This window comes from Myotis lucifugus, unplaced genomic scaffold, assembly GCF_000147115.1.
Source record: "Myotis lucifugus unplaced genomic scaffold, Myoluc2.0 scaffold_636, whole genome shotgun sequence".
Taxonomy (NCBI): domain Eukaryota; kingdom Metazoa; phylum Chordata; class Mammalia; order Chiroptera; family Vespertilionidae; genus Myotis; species Myotis lucifugus.
The window spans coordinates 157,200-175,720 of record NW_005871684.1 but is presented as its reverse complement, the minus strand read 5'-3'; the positions used below and the strand labels follow the sequence as shown (position 1 = coordinate 175,720).

At 42.4% G+C, this 18,521-nt stretch overlaps 1 protein-coding gene across 1 annotated transcript in view; it reads right to left on the bottom strand.

Annotated features, from left to right (window-relative positions):
* Positions 1–3,663: 3,663 nt before the first annotated feature.
* Positions 3,664–18,521, bottom strand: part of GPM6A (glycoprotein M6A) — an 80,845-nt gene continuing 65,987 nt past the window's right edge. The window contains exons 4-7 of the mRNA XM_023746215.1: positions 16,895–17,048; positions 11,430–11,506; positions 10,818–10,883; positions 3,664–5,766 (exon numbers count right to left, since the gene is read on the bottom strand). Coding sequence (XP_023601983.1) covers positions 5,614–5,766; positions 10,818–10,883; positions 11,430–11,506; positions 16,895–17,048 — 450 coding nt within the window. The 3' untranslated portion in view covers positions 3,664–5,613. The remainder of the gene's footprint in view (positions 5,767–10,817; positions 10,884–11,429; positions 11,507–16,894; positions 17,049–18,521) is intronic.

Sequence of the window (18,521 nt, the reverse complement as noted above, 5' to 3'; positions counted from 1 at the left end):
GGGAGGGAATTAACAGGTGGAATAATCAATTCATCCAAAGGAGATAATTTTAAGAGCAAGCCGTGACTCCCCAGCCAGTCCGGGAGTTTTGAGGCACGCACGCTGGAGAAGAAGCAGCGTTACATTTCCTTGGAGACAGATATTAGGAATCTTCCAACAGCCACTAAGGAGCTACCCTGGGCCTTTCTTCTCGTATCACTTTCTCCCAGCACCTACCTGTGGAGAGAGGAGAGCCAGAGAGAGAGGGGGTGTCTACCTTCATCCCAACTGTGAAAGACACAACCCACGGAGACCTAGCACAGCCCCCAGCCTGCACTGGACAGTGGAATAATGGACACAGTCTGCGCCTGTGTGGGTGGCAGTTTGGGGAGAAGAAGGGTACATGTGCAACTGGGAAATTCTAATACTCACAAAGGTCCTAAAGATCAGCGATGCAACGGTTTCCTGTTGCAAGCCGGCTACAGCTCAGGGGCACGTGTCCTTTGGTTCATGCGGTGGGATCATTCTTTCAATCCTAGTTCTAACACAGGTCTCCCCTTTTCTCTGAGAAATGGTAGCTACAGACCGAGACTATAAAATCTACTCACTTAGCAAATATCGATTCAGCCCAGCTGTCGTAGGGGGCTCTGCGCTAGGGCCGTTGGGGAAGATACAGAGATGCGTTCAAAACAGGATGTGTTCCGAGCCTAAAATAAATCATCTAACTAAATTACAACCTGTAATCGTCTTAATAATGTTCCCTAATTTGTCAGTACTTGAAACTCACATAGCACAATTAGGCAGAAGACATGAAATCATCTTGCAGACATTTCTCATTAGTACATTTCACATGCAGAGAAATCAGACCTCCCCAGCTGACTGTATAGACAGTAATTGGAATTTTTAGAAGATATGGCTCATGCTAGGCCGTGGGGTGACCTGAGATTACATAACCATTTTCTCCAGGGTGCTGCTGGTTGTCTGTTCTAACTATAAAATCTTAATTAAAAACAATTTGTGGAGCAGTTCAGAGAATAGAAAATGTAGATTTCTGCCCTGGCTGGGTAGGTCAGTTGGTTAGAGAATCTTCCAGATACACCAGGGTTGCAGGTTTGATCCCCAGACAGTGCACATACAAAAATCCACCAATTAATGCGTGAAGAGGTGGAACCATAAACCAATGTTTCTCTCTCTCCAGCTAGATGTGGGCAGTGGCTGTGGGCAACACGGTATGCATATTTGTGCAGCACTCACCCAAATTGCTCATATCCCTGAGGAAAACCGCTGGCTCCTCTCTTACAACACTCCTGGCACATCTGGGTATATCTCACCCATAGGGAGACACGGGCCTTGAAGTCAGTGGCATTTAACGCTGACTTGCTCCATGGACTTTAAAGGGTAGGATAGTTTAATTCAGATTCTATCATGTTCATTATAGTTCAGCTATCAAGTTACTCTATGAAATATACGGAGGTGGGGGGCAAAAGTAGGCTCACAGTTGTGAGTATGTGAGTTTATTCTTGTGTGATTATTAACTAGCAGCCTGGTGCACAAAATTGTGCACAGGTGTGGTCCATAGGCCTGGCTGGCGATCAAAGTGCAAGCGTCTGGCGTGGAAGGGCAGGTCCCAGCTGACCTCTGGGCCCTGGGCATCACCTGGGCCCCTGGGTCCCTGTACATCCCCTTCCACCTGAGTCATCGGGCCCTTGCCTGGCTCCCTCAGTGCCTGGGAGCCGGGCGGGGCCCTGCCCCACTGCTGCCACTGGTCACTGTCTGTAGGTTGATAGGCGGGGCGATCGGGCCTCACTCGCACCCGCCTTGGCCTGGCGCTGCCCACTCACCTGCTCCACCATCCTGCCGCAGTCCCACTCTCATTGGGGCCCATTGGGGCCGGCAGTGCCTCCACTGCTGCCTGCTGCCAGTGCCGCGTCGCGGATGCCTGCCATGTCCTGTGCTGCCCCCTGGTGGACAGGGCATGTCATAGCGAGCAGTTGCACTCCTGGTCGAACTCCCGGTCAAATTCCCGGACGAGGTGACAATTTGCATATTAGGCTTTTATTATATAGGATCATTGTATTATTTATATTACAACTGTAAGCCTACTTTTGCTCACCCTGTACTTTAAAGTAATATGTCTCTATTTTGTCTAAAAGGCAAAAAAACAACAACAAAAAAACCCTCCACCAAAACCAAGAAAACAAAACAAAACAATGAGAAAGTCAAGTGTAGTTGGTCTTTGAGTGAAAAATCAGGAGTTGCTATTTCTAAATTTTAACATGAAGACGTAATCTGATTACACCCAAGTCAGAACAGGCCAATACACGTTTTATTCTCAAAGCGAGTGAGTTCCTAGTCTTAACATTAGCTTCGCAGCTCCCCAAAGGATCGAGTGTTTATTATATCTTAGTAAAGTCTGGTGGGAAATTACCCAAAAGAAATTGTGCTCTCTAAAGATAAATGTGTATATTATAAAGAGAAATGGCCTTTTGAGTTTTCAAACATTGTAATTATCTTACAACGATCAGTTTTTTCAAAATTATAAAATGTGAAATTTTGTTCATGTTGACATTCTTTAACATATAATTCTTTATCTTGCTGCTATGCTAAGAATTTCATAAACACTAGAAAGAACAAAAATTACCATTTGATAAGATTTAGACATGGGATACTTTTCTTATTGTCTTAAAAGTAACTTTTTAAGGTGTAAGATATTTTGTCCAAATCTACTTACAATTATTGTAGATATTTGTAATCTAAAACTGTGAAGTTTGCAAGTTGCTACTTAATAATCCTATATAATAAAAGGTTAATATGCAAATTGACCAAGCAGAGGAACAACTGATTGCTATGACATGCACTGACCACCAGGGGGCAGACACTCAATGCAGGAGGAGCGCCGCTCAGCCAGAAGTTGGGCTCATGACTGGTGAGCACAGCAGTGGTGGCAGGAGCCTCTCCGGCCTCCATGGCAGCGCCAAGGATGTCCAACTGCTGGCTGAGGCCTGCTCCCTGGCAGTTGGACATCCCCTGAGGGATCTCAGACTGTGAGAGGGCACAGGCCGGGCTGAGGGGATCCTCCCCCCGAGTGCACGAATTTGTGCACCAGGCTTCTAGTACATAGATAACTGAAGACTGATACAAATCCTTAGGCCTTATGAAAATTAAGATTCTTATTGAAACTATGTTATTATTTTCAAATTGACATAATTTCTAGTTTGGCCAGAAGAAATTACAACTGAAACAAACAAAAAAGTCTAGAAAAAAAAATATATTCTTTTCATTTCATTGCTCTTACCTTGATATTTTGAAGCTAACCAAGGAGTCATTTTTCCTGCTGAAATGCATTCGTCCTTTTTGCTTCTCTGTTAGATTATGAAGCACTAAAAGAAGCACAAAACAACAAAAATTAGACGAGAAAATAGCATAACTTAGGAATTGTGACCATTTGCTAAACGAAATGACCTCTATGTCTTTCATGCTTCATGCTCTCCCCACCTCCCTGCATTCACCCCCATTCTGTGTGTCCATGCAGAGAATTTTCACTGAGGTTTGAAGTGTTGGGTCAGCTCTACTGAGATAGTAAGGGTCCAAAGGAAAGAGGACCGATTGCATTTGAAAAGAACGTGCACACACAGGAAAGAGGAATAAGCAGAATAAGCAAAAGAAACACTGTAGAAACCAATGATAAGTACACAAAGTACACAAGTGTATTTATTACAGTTTGCAAGCACTTTGTTCTACATTTCAAAAACGCCACCATCAAGCTGTTGGCACATGTATGTACAAAACAGATTAATTGTAATGCCTGCTACAAAGCACTCTTTGTGAAAATACAAACTCTAATACCAGGAGAAAGGAAAGGCAAAAGAGTCAACATCGTTACATAAGTTTAAAAGACAGTTTTAAAAGCCATCACAAACTGTTAAGACACAGAACTGAAACACTACCATATAGAATTTAAAGAAGCCCATTAATACTTCTGCTGAATATCTGTAATACTGCATATATCAGAAAAAATGTTGAACCAGTAAGATAATAAAAAAGGAGAAGCAAACCCCCAAATAATTAAATAATACTACAGATGCATTATCATGCCACAGAGAACCCCCGTGATTTCCCTACGTACTACAAGAACTGGTAAAATCATGGATGATGCATGGCTAGTCATTGTACAAATGTTGTTTCACTCAGTAAATGTTATTAGAAATGCACTTTACGTTGATAAGAGATTTCACAATGGTCAAATCAGTGCACAATATACTACCTAGATTTTATACACTGACAAAAATGTCTTGTCAGGCGATGTCATTTTAAAAGACACTTTACAGCATTCTTGTAGCATTAGAAATAATCACGAGTCAAGGTTAAAACAAACACCCAATTTGGTCCAGTAATACTGATTGCTTTCTTTTTATTCCTTTGATATAGGTACTTCTTATAAATGAATATGAATGAACAGTTGGTTAAAATGACTCACTGGAAAGGAAAAACACCAATGTGCCACTCCACTTCGGAAGGATACAGTGTACAGTGGCCTCCTACCGTACTGTAAGAAACACTACAGGTAAACCAACGTAGATTGGGAGGCTGCAAGCAAAGCTATTATATTAATGGAAGCTTTTTTGAATATATCATACACAGTTGAGGGGTAGTTTACAGAGGTGCAACCCACGGAACCTTTCTAAGGTAGGTAAAACAACTTCTGAGGGTGAGTGTGCTTATTTTTCATATGCCACCTTCATGAAGGCAATTAATGTTCCACATTAGCATATTCAAGTTCCAATCCAGCCACTGCTTAAGTCACAAAGAGACCCTTCTCCAAGCAGGTCCACAGGAGTTATTCCCATTAAAATCGTCTCTGTACTAAACTTTAAAAGGTACGCCTGGTGTCACAGTCTTAAAAAGGCAACTAGCCATGCATTAGCATCACTATGTCTACATGCTCACAACATAAACTTGAAGAATCCAAGGGAAATACCTCTTCCATACATCAAGAAAAAATACAACGTTAACAAAGATAAGAAGCACTTTTTTTTTAAAACCTACTCTTACAAATTTAGAAATTGCACCTTAGATTGTTGAAAACATTAACCAGAGCCTACAGTCATGTGGCCACTGATCTTCAGAAAGATTTCCGTATTTCAAGAAGAGTCATCATGGTGTCCTCTCTCTCTGTTGTTGGCAATGTACAATGGTCCCTTTGAAGGTTACCTGTAGTCAAGCTAGTTACCGAAATCAAAACTAAAAAGTATAAAAAGCTACCTTTTCTTTTCAAAACATAAGAAAAAATGCAATAGGTGTTACGTATAACAACATGGGAAGTGGTTAAAAATCAAATCTCTGTATTTGACAATGTTAGTTTCATTGATCTTAAGAATTATTAAATGAGGTTGAGAAATTAAAAAAAAAGAAAAAAGGCTGGACAGGAGCTTGTAGAAGAGATCTGATTACATCAATTTAACAGATTCGGAAATTAAGTGCTAAACAACAAAGAACTATATTTGAGTGATTCATAAGTCACCCTCCATATCATTGATGAGAAGCACTTTCATTTTATTCTTTGAAAGGTTGGATGGTTGGATGGCCCTTAGTTAAACACCAATGCATCTGAATGGGAGGATGGGAAGGTTTCGCTTATGTGTATGCGTTGAGCCGCTCTTTGGAGCGAGTAGAGTGGATGTCATGCAGCTCTTGCTCCTCCTTGGACTTGATGTCCTCATACTTCTGCATCCTGCAGGCATCTTTCACGTACGCCCAGTTGGCAGACAGAACCATAAGGTAGTGAACCTAATCAAAGACAAAAATAATTTATACAGGGAGCCTCTTCAGTGTCCTCATTTCTCCTTGCTATCGGGAAAGAAATGTTCAAAGTGTATAGTTAAGATATATTCACTAATAAAATGGACCAAAATTTCTGTAGTAATAGGAATAACAGAAATAAAATGCATTCTTGGCTCACTCCTCCAATGACAAGACACCATCTTGACTCTCTTCCTTTCACTATCTCTTTAAAAAAATATATATATTTTATTGATTTTTTACAGAGAGGAAGGGAGAGGCATAGAGAGTTAGAAACATCAATGAGAGAGAAACATCGATCAGCTGCCTCCTGCACACCCCCTACTGGGTATGTGCCCGCAACCAAGGTACATGCCCTTGACTGGAATCGAACCTGGGACCCTTGAGTCTGCAGGCCGATGCTCTATCCACTGAGCCAAACCAGTCAGGGCTTCACTATCTCTTTTCCTTCTTTTTCAACTCTGAAGTATCCAGGACTGATTCTTTTTTTTTTTTATCTCTCTCTCTCTGGGAGTTTATTTTTCTTTTCTTTTCTTTTTTTAAAATTTCTTTATTGGTTAAGTGTATTACAAATGTGTCCTCATTTATAATCTTTTCTGTCTCTTTTGCCCTCACCTGCCCAAACCATAAGATGATACATTTCATGTCCATGGATCTATGTTTTCTAACCCATCATTGGAAATAGTCTCGTATATACTTTGAGTCATCTTGAATTAATGGGAGGATATACTGTCTACTGTGCAATATCATGGAAGCCCCCGGGTAAATCTGTGCATTTAGTTACCCAGTTAGTTTCCCACACAGTGAATTTTGCAGTTCCCATTTGATTCAAACTACACAAGAGCAAGTATGGTGTCATATGGATTTTGTGTATTTATAGACATTCACAATAGCGAGAATAGCGCCACGTTCAAAAAGGAAGCTCCTGATTTGTCTGGGACAATGAAATCACTCAGGTAATGACGATCCAGATTTGACTTGGATTGACTTAGCCATGAAGCCACTTATTTGTTTTCTTCCTTACCCTCCCTCTTGGACCATGGGGGAGATAAAGCTGTTTTCCAGGTGATGGACTTAGGTGGGTAAACAGGAAAGGGAAACCAAGTGGCCAGATATTTACTTTGTCGAAGTTTGAAGGGCGGGCAATGTTTCCATCCATAATTTAGTAAAATAGGAGATTAAAATTCTGATTACTCAAGGATACATTGAAACGCAGGAGGTAGGCTGGTTCTAGGAAAGTGCAGATGTACATCAAGAACGCAAAGCCCATCCTAAATGGGGCCTACTGTGGGATAGTAAGGTGATTAAGAAACAGTAGGAAAAAATAACAAAACAATCTTGACACAACAGTGTAAGGAAATCAGGCATCCCCATCAGAATAAGCTATTTTCAGAATGTTCCATTTCCTCTGAAATGTCGCATGTTGGTTAATGAAAACTGTAAGCCACGTGTAGGCAGGGGCTGTGAGTGACACTCTTTCAATCAGTGGCCTATCCATAGTGGAAGGGGAATAGGCCTTATGCACACAGCACGTTTATGTGGTGCTTTTGTGTTGCTGTAAAAATATCAGGTGCTGTGGAGAGAGCTTGGCAAGTGGTAGGTACTCAAATAACTGCCACGTGAATAAATGCTATGTTTTCAGATGTTCAGAAACGTTCCCTTTAAAGTCTGGGGAAATACGGCCCCTAAGTTAGTATCCAATATGTGTGACTGCATGTCTGAACTTCAGTGTCACTCTAGCTTAGACACCAGTGCTTCCCAGTTGGTCTTCAGACGCCTCAACTGGCCTCAGGGACACAGCTGCCAGGCTGGCCACTGTCACTCCACAGGTGAACACAATCGCAGAAGCTGGTGCAATGTCAAGTCCACAGTTCTGTGGGCCTATAGAGCCTCCTAACAGCTCCAAAAAGTCACACAGTGGAGCACATGCACGTGTTAATTTTAGTACAAATTTTAATAATCCGTGCCTTAAGTTACAGATGATGTTTTAAACATTCTGATCGAGCAGAATTCATCTCAATTGCCTCACCTATCCTCTGGAAATACCGATGGTAGCTACAGGGGAGTGAATGAGATCATGACAAGGTTAAGGGCAGTTGCCACATTGTGAGCATTGAATGGATTCACATACACAGAGCATCTGACAGTGCTTTCCACAGAGGACGTTTTAAAGACACCTTCGCTAATAGCAGCTCTACTGGGGACAGTAGCAGTAGTTACACTATCCCTGTATCCTAAGACCTAAACTATTACCAGACCTAATACATTGGAAACTCGGATGCAAGTTAATATTTAGACATCATGCATTTCTTCAGGAATTTATGGTTTGCATATACGTGGATATCCTGAAATATCTTAGTGCATAAAAAATGTCTTCTAAACTCTTGCTGTTTGAAATAGAATTTGTTTATAATTTAATATATAAAGTTACACAGAGCATAGCTGCCTAATAGTATCTAAGTTTCTATTATCTGAAAATCTTTTGATGATAGAATCATTTTAGAGTAGGTGTTGTTAAGGACATTTAATTTTTATTTTCCTTTCCTTTTTCTTTTTAATGTTTTGTTTTTTGTAAAGGACATTTAAATAACATTATTCATTTAGGCAGGTGCTATTCACAGAATTTTACATGCACAGAGATGTCCCAAAAGGAAACAATGCTTTATTATCCGCCTTTTGTAAAAATGGACTTTACAGACTTCTTCTATATAGGTGTATAGTGCTTCTCATATGCATCCCTAACAAGGGTGTGTGTGTGTGTGTGTGTGTGTGTGTGTGTGTACACCGGTGAAAAGATGCTTCCTCGTATCTCATGGCCAGACTGGGGCTGCTGGGACCAGGCATGTGGGAACATCACTGCCCAGACCATATGGGAGCTCCCCCAGGGCATGTTCTCACTTTGAGTTTAGGTCCAGGTTAGGGTTAGGGTTAGAGTTAGGGCTAGGGCTAGGGTTAGGGTTAGGGTTAGGGTTAGGGTTAGGGTTAGGGTTAGGGTTAGGGATAGGGTTAGGGTTAGGCTTAGGGATAAGGTTAGCGATAGGGATAAAGTCTTTGCTGATTGTGTTACTGTCATCCCTCCAATTAATCAGCCACCATGACCTTATTAAGCAGCTCATATTCCCTAATGAAATTGCTATTAGAGGTTTCTACACTAAATCTAAAATGTGGATCAGTTAATCCTATATAATGAAGAGCTAATATGCTAATTAGACTGGATGGAGGAACAACCTTCCAGAAAGACCTTCTGGTCGACCTTCCGGAATGACCAGTGGGCTGGGTATGGGACCATAGCCGAGGCAGCCACTGCTGCATCGGCCTACCCTTGCTTGAATTTCATGCATAAGGCCTCTAGTATCATATAAAGTGAAGAAAATATCTCAGAACTTACTGTTGCACTGACCTAGTTGGTTTTGTTAGATATATAAAAAATCATTTTTCATAAAACAGAATCAGATCTTAATACAAGAGTATGAGATCACTAAAAATAACTGGTTTGAAATGCTCATTAGCACATTAGCGTTGTATCATCATTCCTATTTTTATTCTTTGACCAGAGATAAAATGGTCTTACTTTTCAAATGGTGCTCCTTCTACCAACACATTAGACCAGTGGTTCTCAACCTTCTGGCCCTTTAAATACAGTTCCTCATGTTGTGACTCCCAACCATAAAATTATTTTCGTTGCTATTTCATAACTGTAATTTTGCTACTGTTATGAATCATAATGTAAATATCTGATATGCAGGATGGTCTTAGGCGACCCCTGTGAAAGGGTCGTTTGACCGCCAAAGTGGTTGTGACCCACTGGTTGAGAACCACTGCATTAGACAATGTACTGGCACCATAGGAAAATAATTAAATTATCCCAAATCAATTCATCATTTTTGCATCTTGAATTCACTATTACATAGGTGAGGTTACCAGGAACCTTCTAGATTTCTGTAATATTTGACTTCAGGAGCTGTTATTGATGCTCAGAGCAGTGCTGACCCCTGGCATCCCAGCAAGCAATCTGGAATTCCTGGGGAGTTAAAAATGGGGAGCAGGATTGGCACACAGTAGGTCCTGCTCACATGTTAAGAGTCTGGCTTTAAGGACTTGTTAATATTTCTGAAGAAAATTAGATAGAGAAGACATTGACATTAAACTACCGAGATTTATTTTAACAAAATTAATCCCTTTCTCATAAGTGACTCAATGGCTTTTTAGTGTTTTTATTTAAGGAGGAAAAATGGATAATGTGAGTGAAGGAGTGATGATATTATTTAGAACTAGAGGCCCGGTGCATGAATATTCGTGCACTCGGGGGGGCGGGGGGTCCCTCAGCCCGGCCTGTGCCCTCTCACAGTCTGGGACCCCTCGGGGGATGTCCACCTGCCGGCATAGGCCCGCTCCCCGGGGGAATGGGCCTAAGCTGGCAGTCAGACATCTGTCTGGCAGCCTGGGAGCCCTCGGGGTAGCGGGTCTAGGCTGCAGTCACATATCCTTAGCACTGCTGAGGAGGAGGGAGAGGCTCCTATTACCACTGCTGTGCTCACAGCCATCAGCCCAGCTTGTGGCTGAACAGAGCTCCCCCTGTGGGAGCACACTGACCATCAGGGGGCAGGTCCTGTATTGAGCGTCTGCCCCCTGATGGGTAGTGCATGTAATAGCGACTGGTTGTTCTGCTGTTAGGGTCACTTTGCATATTGTTCTTTTATTATATAGGATAGTGCACTGACACACTCATATATGCCAGAGATAATTTTTATGTTAATAGCAATTTGATGTCTACATGCTAATGAATTTGCTTGTTTCTGTTAATGTAACCATATTACTGAGTGTTGTAATCCTACACTGATTACCAACATTATCTCTGTTGTTATGACAATACTTCTTTAGGCGAAGCCTTTATTAACCCAGTGTTCCCTCACTTTTTTTTGAAATGATAATAAAATAAATGATTCCTATGAATGTCAGACATTTGAGATAATCATTTCTACAAGCAAATACCTCTAATTCCAATGGAAAAACCATGCCCGAAGCCCCTGAGATCTTACCATAGCAATGACCGCTGCCCCCGCGCCAGCCAGCGCCACAATGAACAAGTGGAAGGTCATGTTCAGCTGCAGAGGAAACCACAGAACCAACATGCGTGTCAGAGTTTCAAGCAGAAAAGAGGTCAGGCCCGCGGCTTCCAATGAGTAAGAGCTTTGTACATCTTCCACAGAAGTGAGCCTGTGAGAATCCCTTCCTCCAAAAACAACATTACAGGATCTTTTCTCCTGAAAATCATGTCAACCTTCACAACAGCATCATGTGAATACGATTTCATTATAAAGATGAGGTCATGATGAATAACAATGATTTTCAGTAATATAACAATAGGAGGTGATGTTATCTCTTTTTAAAGAAATCTATAATTTTTCAACTTTCATTAAAATGACAGTTTCTGGAAAAAAATTAAAATAGATATCATTTTTATTGAAGTGCACAGAACGTGCAACTCATATTTATTTTCTAACCCCACCCCCTGCATAATCTGACAGCAAGAAAAATGGCCTCTGGAAGAAAAAGGGGAAAACTGAGTATAGAATTAATTATGTATGTATCCGTCAAACCATACAAGGGAGGGAAAATTCCCACCAAAGTGAAGGCTGCAAGAATCTCACCTCCGTGGACTCGCACATCCTGAGGAAGTTCTCCGACACGGTGCAGACTTTCTTTTCCTCTCCGATGGTCACAATCCCTACGACATGCAGAGAATGATGGGTTAGCATTGCACAGGTTTTCAAGGGCCCAGAGAGAAAATGAAACTTTTGCGGATAAAATCTAAGCACATTCTATTTTATGTTATGTTACAATAGAAACCTCCATCCTGGGCTTTCTTTTCTGGATAGTGACTATGGGTAGAGTGGGAAGTGGGAGGTCCCACCTCTGTGGCCCTCAGCAAGGCCAAACATGTTCAGTCTGAATTCCCAGGGCCAGCACCTGAATCTCAGGTCAGCTGTGGCCAGTGGATTGGTTCGGTCATTAATGTGAGGCATAGGCATGACAGCTACAGCGATGGCCAAGACCCAGACCGCCCTCAGCCTGCAACTCATTTCATTCATTGCACCAAGCTCCCATTAGTCTATAGAAGCACATGGCCGGAAGGAGGACGTCTCTGCTCAGACCGAAAACAGTGCTGCCAGTGAGGGGGGATACAAAGCTGTGATGGCACTCGATTGATCCTGGGCCCAGTTGGTTTATGGACCAACTGCCTCAGGACCACTTGGAGCAATGATCAAAATAAGGAGTGTCCCACTGGTGTGACTCAGTGGTTGAGCATTGGCCTATGAACCAGGAGGTCATGGTTTGATTCCAGGTCAGGACACATGCCTGGGTGGCGGGCTCCATCCCCAGTAGGGGGCGTGCAGGAGGCAGCCGATCCATGATTCTTTCTCATCATTGATGTTTCTATCTCTCTCCCTCTCCCTTCCTCCTGAAATCAATAAAAGTATATTTTTAAAAATAAATATTTGTGGACCCAGCAGAGAGCTGTTGAATGAGAGCCTGTGGCCGTCTGCCCAGCCTGTAGCTTTGAACAGTACACAGTGGACCCACTGCCACAGGTTTCGTTTAGAAAAGGGATCCAGTTCATCCAGAAATGGATCTTTAGTTTGATGTCCAGAACTACTGACGCGTCAAACACAAATATACAAGAAAGAAAGAAAAATTGCAAGTTCTGAGCAAACTAATACCTAAGCTTTTAGCGCTTGCTGCTCTTTATTTAATTGTATTTATTTTTAAATTAAATTTATTGGGGTGACATTGGTTAATATGATCAGCAGGTCTTAGTGGGTTTCTCTGTTCCAGGATCTGTATATTGCTCTGTGTTTAGTTTTACTGTGTGTGTATTCACACATTCTTAACTCAAGGGCACCACCAGCCCCCTCTCTGGAGCTGCTGCCATTCTGCTTTACCAATAGTTTGGCCATGATTTCCATTAAAAACATAATCTCCATGCAGTACCCAGCATGAGGAGCTCTTCTGTCTCTGCCATGGTGGCGGGGTGGGGGCCCGCCTATGATCTGTCTAATAAACCATCGTCGCTGAGGAGGCTCCTGATGCAGGCCTCCTCCATCGGATCAGTGACAGGCAGGCGACATCTGTGTGGAATGCCCATTTCTTCACTCACTTACAGCAAAACCCTAGACAGCACTGCCACGTTCGCCGTCTGCAATTCCTTTCTTTCCATTTCCACTCAACCCTTTCCAGATTCTGCCCCAACCCTCCACGGACATTCTTCTTGCAAAGCTCACCAAGACTTCGCATTGTTAACCGCAAAGGTGAATTCCCGGTTCTCCGCTCATGAGGGAGGCTGTCCATGACGCCCTCCTCCTCCACACTCTCTTCATGGGGTCTGCAAACCTGGCTCCTGATTTTGTGTTTCTGGTCTGTCCTGTGCAAATAAACGCAGTCTCCCCAGAAGGTCCTTTCTCCAGGAAGAGCGTGATGGGCAGGTTCACGATCTCAGAGTTTGTCGAACTTTATTTTATTTTACTTTTTGGTCACAGAGATAGATATTTTTCTCAAACACGTGCAGTGCTTGAACACAACGGGAGCTCAGTAAGTGCTTGTTGGAAAAAGGGTGGCTGAGTGTGTGAAATGAAATCCTATGACGAGAGCTTCATGGGACTCAGGTGAAGGCAAGCTGCTCCTGCCAGTGTGTGGACCTGCTGGACCAGAGGTGGGCGTGGCCGAAAGGCTACCAGAAGCCCCGCCCACTCGGGACCACTTGCTCCCTATGTTGGCCCAGAGGTAGTTTCATCGTCTCCCGGTTTTAAGGGAGCACAATTTTACATCCTGGATCTAGATGATATGATGGGGACCAGTTCTAAGATTTTATGAAACAAATTTACTGGGACAAATACCTAATACATTCAATGTCATTACATCGCTGTACACAGAATTGAAGGACAACTAAAATCATTATAAATGTATGAAAAATTAAAGTTGGAAGTAACATGATGCCATGACTCACTCTGAAATACAGCAAAGCCTAATGTGGTAAGCCATCCTCAAATCCTCCATCTGTACGAAGCAAGTCTCCCCTTCCCATCAGACCTGGTTGAAATGTGCATGCTTATTGCGTTGCTGGTGGGGTGAGGCCCGGAGGCTCAGTGGAGACTAAGCAGGTACAACGCCAGGACATGGGAGAGCTCCCATTTGTAAGAGCAGAGATGCCGTCCACATGCTCACGAGACAGCTTTGCAAAATAAGACAGACCGCTTTACAGCATGTCCTTATCTACACAATTACTTTTTAAAAAATATATTTTATTGATTTTTTACAGAGAGGAAGGGAGAGGGATAGAGAGTTAGAAACATCGATGAGAGAGAAACATCGATCAGCTGCCTCCTGCACACCCACTACTGGGGATGTGCCCGCAACCCAGGTACATGCCCTTGGCCGGAATCGAACCTGGGACCTTTCAGTCCACAGGCCGACACTCTATCCACTGAGCCAAACCGGTTAGGGCTACACAATTACTTTTTGGATGAAATTAGCAAATGTCTATTCTGATTATACTCCAGCTTTTGGGGAGCGGTTCTTTTCTATTCTGATGCCCCTTGTTGCTAGCTTGATTGCATGCTTACATCCAAGTTTCTTATGAAGGAGTGCTATCTGGAGGGCAAATAAAAGCTATCAGACAGTAGACTGTGTGTAGGGAAAACAGAAAGCTTCATCGCTGATGTAAGGTTGCATGACACCTGGAAAGTGTCTTCTCTTCCGTGGCAGGAGGAAAGTTAAATTGGAATAAATCTCGATGACTATGCTGTCAACAGTGCTAAAGTTCAAGGGCAGCTCTAATCCAAGTCATGCTTCGAACTTACCATAAGGATGTCCCATGCAATACTTGAGACATATTGTATGAAAAAACATCGCTTGTTTAGCTGAAATTCACACTTAACTGGGTGTCTTTATTTTGCCTGGCAACTCTCTCTGAGAGACTAGTCACACCTTTCCAGTTTTAATTTTTCAGATGAGCAGAATAAAAGGAAGACACTGGGGGGAGGGACTGAGCCATGGTTTTCTGAGCAGCTGTTCTCCCGTGGTGACTGCCAGCTGAGGTGTCCTTTGCCTGTGTTCACGTGGGACATGATTCCATGGGTGAAACCTACCCAGTGGGAGAGCTGTCCATACCCTCCCATCATCTTCTTGCCGAGAACTTCATGCTCAGAGAAGATCATCTGCTTTTCACTTGGGTTAGACAGAGGAACCCGAGGACTTGGTCTAACAGATGGGGGTGGTGACAGAACAGTTACAATACCCCCCACATTCTATCTACACTATCACCGTGGAGACACAGGGCCTGAAGTCACCGACTGGTGAAAGATTCCTGCTTTTCTGACGCACAAGAAAACCTCATTGGAAAATACCATCTACAGCATTCCCAGATGTCAACCAGTTACAGCATTCCCAGATGTCAACCATCTACAGTGTTCTCATCTACAGCGTTCCCAGATGTTAACCAGCTACAGCGTTCTCATCTACAGCATTTCCAGATGTTAACCAGCTACAGCATTCCCAGATGTTAACTATCTACAGCGTTCCCATCTACAGCATTCCCAGATGACAACCATCTACAGACTTCCCAGATGTCAACCAGCTACAGTGTTCCCAGATGTTAATAGGTGAGATGTTAATAGCCATTCTGTGAAAAAAAGTCTATTTGAACATGTGGATTTGCATGTCTCTTATAAAACCTGTAGCTCCCATGGTTTTACAAATGAAGGAATAGAATTCCGAATAGGGTAGGTGAGATGGGACTTGACCTTTTCACATTTGTAATTCAGCACCTGCTTCAACAGGAGAGGCAGTTGACTGAAAACTTGGAACATAGACATTGCAGCCAGCCTGCCAGGATTGCAGCCTGCTCAGGCACTTACTAGATGTGTAACCATGGGCAAGCCATTTACCCTCCTGTGCCTCAGTACTGTCATTTATAAGGGATGTAGTAATAGTGTCCCCCACACAGAACTCTTGTGAGAATTAAACAAGTCAACGTATATAAACCATTTAGGATAAGGCCCACACAGAATGAGCATATACACACATAAAAAACAGTATTGTTACATGAGGTTTCAGCCCTAAATAAAAGTAACCAAAGAGGGCTTCTGATTCATTTGACATTCTTTGATTTTGTTGTTATTACCACCTGAGTGTAACTAGAAAAGCTAGACAATGAACAGAAACCCCCCAGGGTGAGATGGAATAGGCCAGCTTAACAGAGACTCAACCCCAGATTGAAACCTTCTTAACTCTTGATTGGATTAGGGTAAGGATGGCTAGAGCTCCCAGCCCAGTCTAGTGTAGAGGTGAATTTAATCCCCTCTGAATATAAGCTATAAACAACTTTATATTGCTTAGCTATGACACAGTTTAAATGTAAGAATATAGAAATGTTGACTATAAATGTATGAATGAAGTGTTTTATATGAAAAATCTAATGAAAAGAAAGCTGGTATAGCTTTTATAATATCAGACCTAGTAGACTTTAACCCGTAAAATGAAACTGAAACTTATAATAGTGACCTATCAATTATTAAGAGTCTTTGTTTCCTGCTCTACTAATTAAAAGAATAAACGAAATAAAATATTAAAACACACATTTTGGGGGAAAATGTGACTATTTTGATTTGCAGTTTGGGAAATTGAACTCTTTATAGAATATGGTTAGGTGGCTGTTTCCACGTTGAAATTCTGATGAGTTCTTTATGAAAAAATTTATAAAACGAAACAAAAAATGCTCAGTATCTCTGTCCTGTTTCAGAAGACAATGAAGTAATTATTTCTGAGGTGATTTTTTGACCAGACCTCATGATATGTACAGCTGGTCATGGGACCATGAACATAGGCGGCACCGAGCCTGGGAAAGTGAGAGGAGTCAGGATGGGCGACCCCATGTTCATGATGTGAGATCAACTCCCACTCCATCTCAAATGCCCACTTATTCATAATCAAAACCAATGCCTTAAAAGGGGACGGATTCTCTGATAGCGTCATCCCTTCGGCAGAAGGTGACTGGCAGTAGTTCTGAGGCAGTTACTCGGGGAAAACATTGTGAGATGTTGTTCAGAGATGCACCTACCGAACTGACGCAGGTCCAGGCAGAGATTGGCCCCTTCCACGAGGGTGCTGTTCCGGCAGATGGTCCACAGGTTGAAGTACATGTAGACGGGCAGGGAGGTGAAAGCCGTCACGCCCAGCCAGGCCAGCATGAACAGGTAGGTCAGCATGATGAACTGCCACCGAGAAAAAGTCGAGAGAGAACACGTGTCATCCACTGGGAAAGAAGAACCTTTTGTTTACAGTGTGCGATATCGAAGGGTTTCGGTGCTGTAGATATGACACTGGCGCGGGCTGTGGCATGGGAAACAGAAGAAACTCTGAGGATTAGGAGAATAAACCTGCTGGGGAGTCACCACCGCAGTGGTTGGGATGTACAAGGAATGATCCGCTGCATCTCAATGCCTGGTTCATTCGTGTGTTGATCTTATGAATCTGAACACATGTTCTGTGAACTTTAGAAAACATGAACTGGAATCTTTAGAGTGGATTGTGCAAAATGAGTCACAACTGAATCCTGTTTCAGTAAGAACGCAACCCAACTACCCTTAACTATATCTTCACCTTCACCTATGTGCCTGACCTGATGCTAGCAAGTCTTCTGCCAGCTACACGCAGAAAACAGGAATGAACAACAAGACCAAGAGAGAACTTTTAGGACCACATTCATATTCGTATTTCAATGATTGATCCACACTTGTCACTAACACGGTGTTCATGGACTGAAGAGATGAGCAAACGTGTCGCTCAGTTATTGCTCTAACCCTGGTGGTCAGAAGGGGAACTCAGTTCCTGTCTGCAGGGAACACCTAGGTGTGCAGACATCTTCCAGGTAACTCACCTAGCAGTAGGCTCTTTCAAGCTACAGTTTGTGTTTTTATGATTGGTGTTTTGTACATTTTCCCAGTAGGAATACAATTTTCCTTCCCTTTCTCTCTCACAACCCAACTACCCTTCACTATATCTTCACAACAAAACTGGAAGTTGGATAAAGATGTGTTCTGGGCGTAGATGCATGTCTGCATGTACCAATAATCTGAATTTGCCTCCTGAGAGAGCCACTCTTTGCTTATTGTGTCTAATGAGTGAATTGTGGTATAGTTTCATGATCAGAGTCAGAACACCTGATGACAGGCATGTGTGAACATACGTATAAACATGAAATAGTATTTTTAATCCTCATACTCAACTAATACAGCAATAGAATTATATTTGAAAATGTCTGACACGTAGCCCAAATTTCTATAGATATTTGGTCCCCTTCTAGAAGAATTTTGAAGAGAAGCAGTAGTGTTTTCTATATTATCTTGAACACCTCAGCTGGTCACCCTTTCATAGTGACAATACAACATAAAGTGCATACACTGAATTAAACCAAATCTCTTCATTAACTCTGTCCATTCCTTTGGTAACAAGTTATAACTAGACTTTACTCCAGATTTTGGTGAAACCTCAAACAAGTGAAACTTATTTAATAACTCAGAATATATACTAAAAATAACACTTTCAAAAACTGGTGAAGGTGGTGACAGTGTCCTGGCAGAGCTGATGCACCTATCCTGAAGTAGCACTGTGGTTAAAATTGACAGATTAACCCCCTGGCAATGGGCAAGGAGACACGTGATTGGTGCTGTTGCTCTTGACTATTA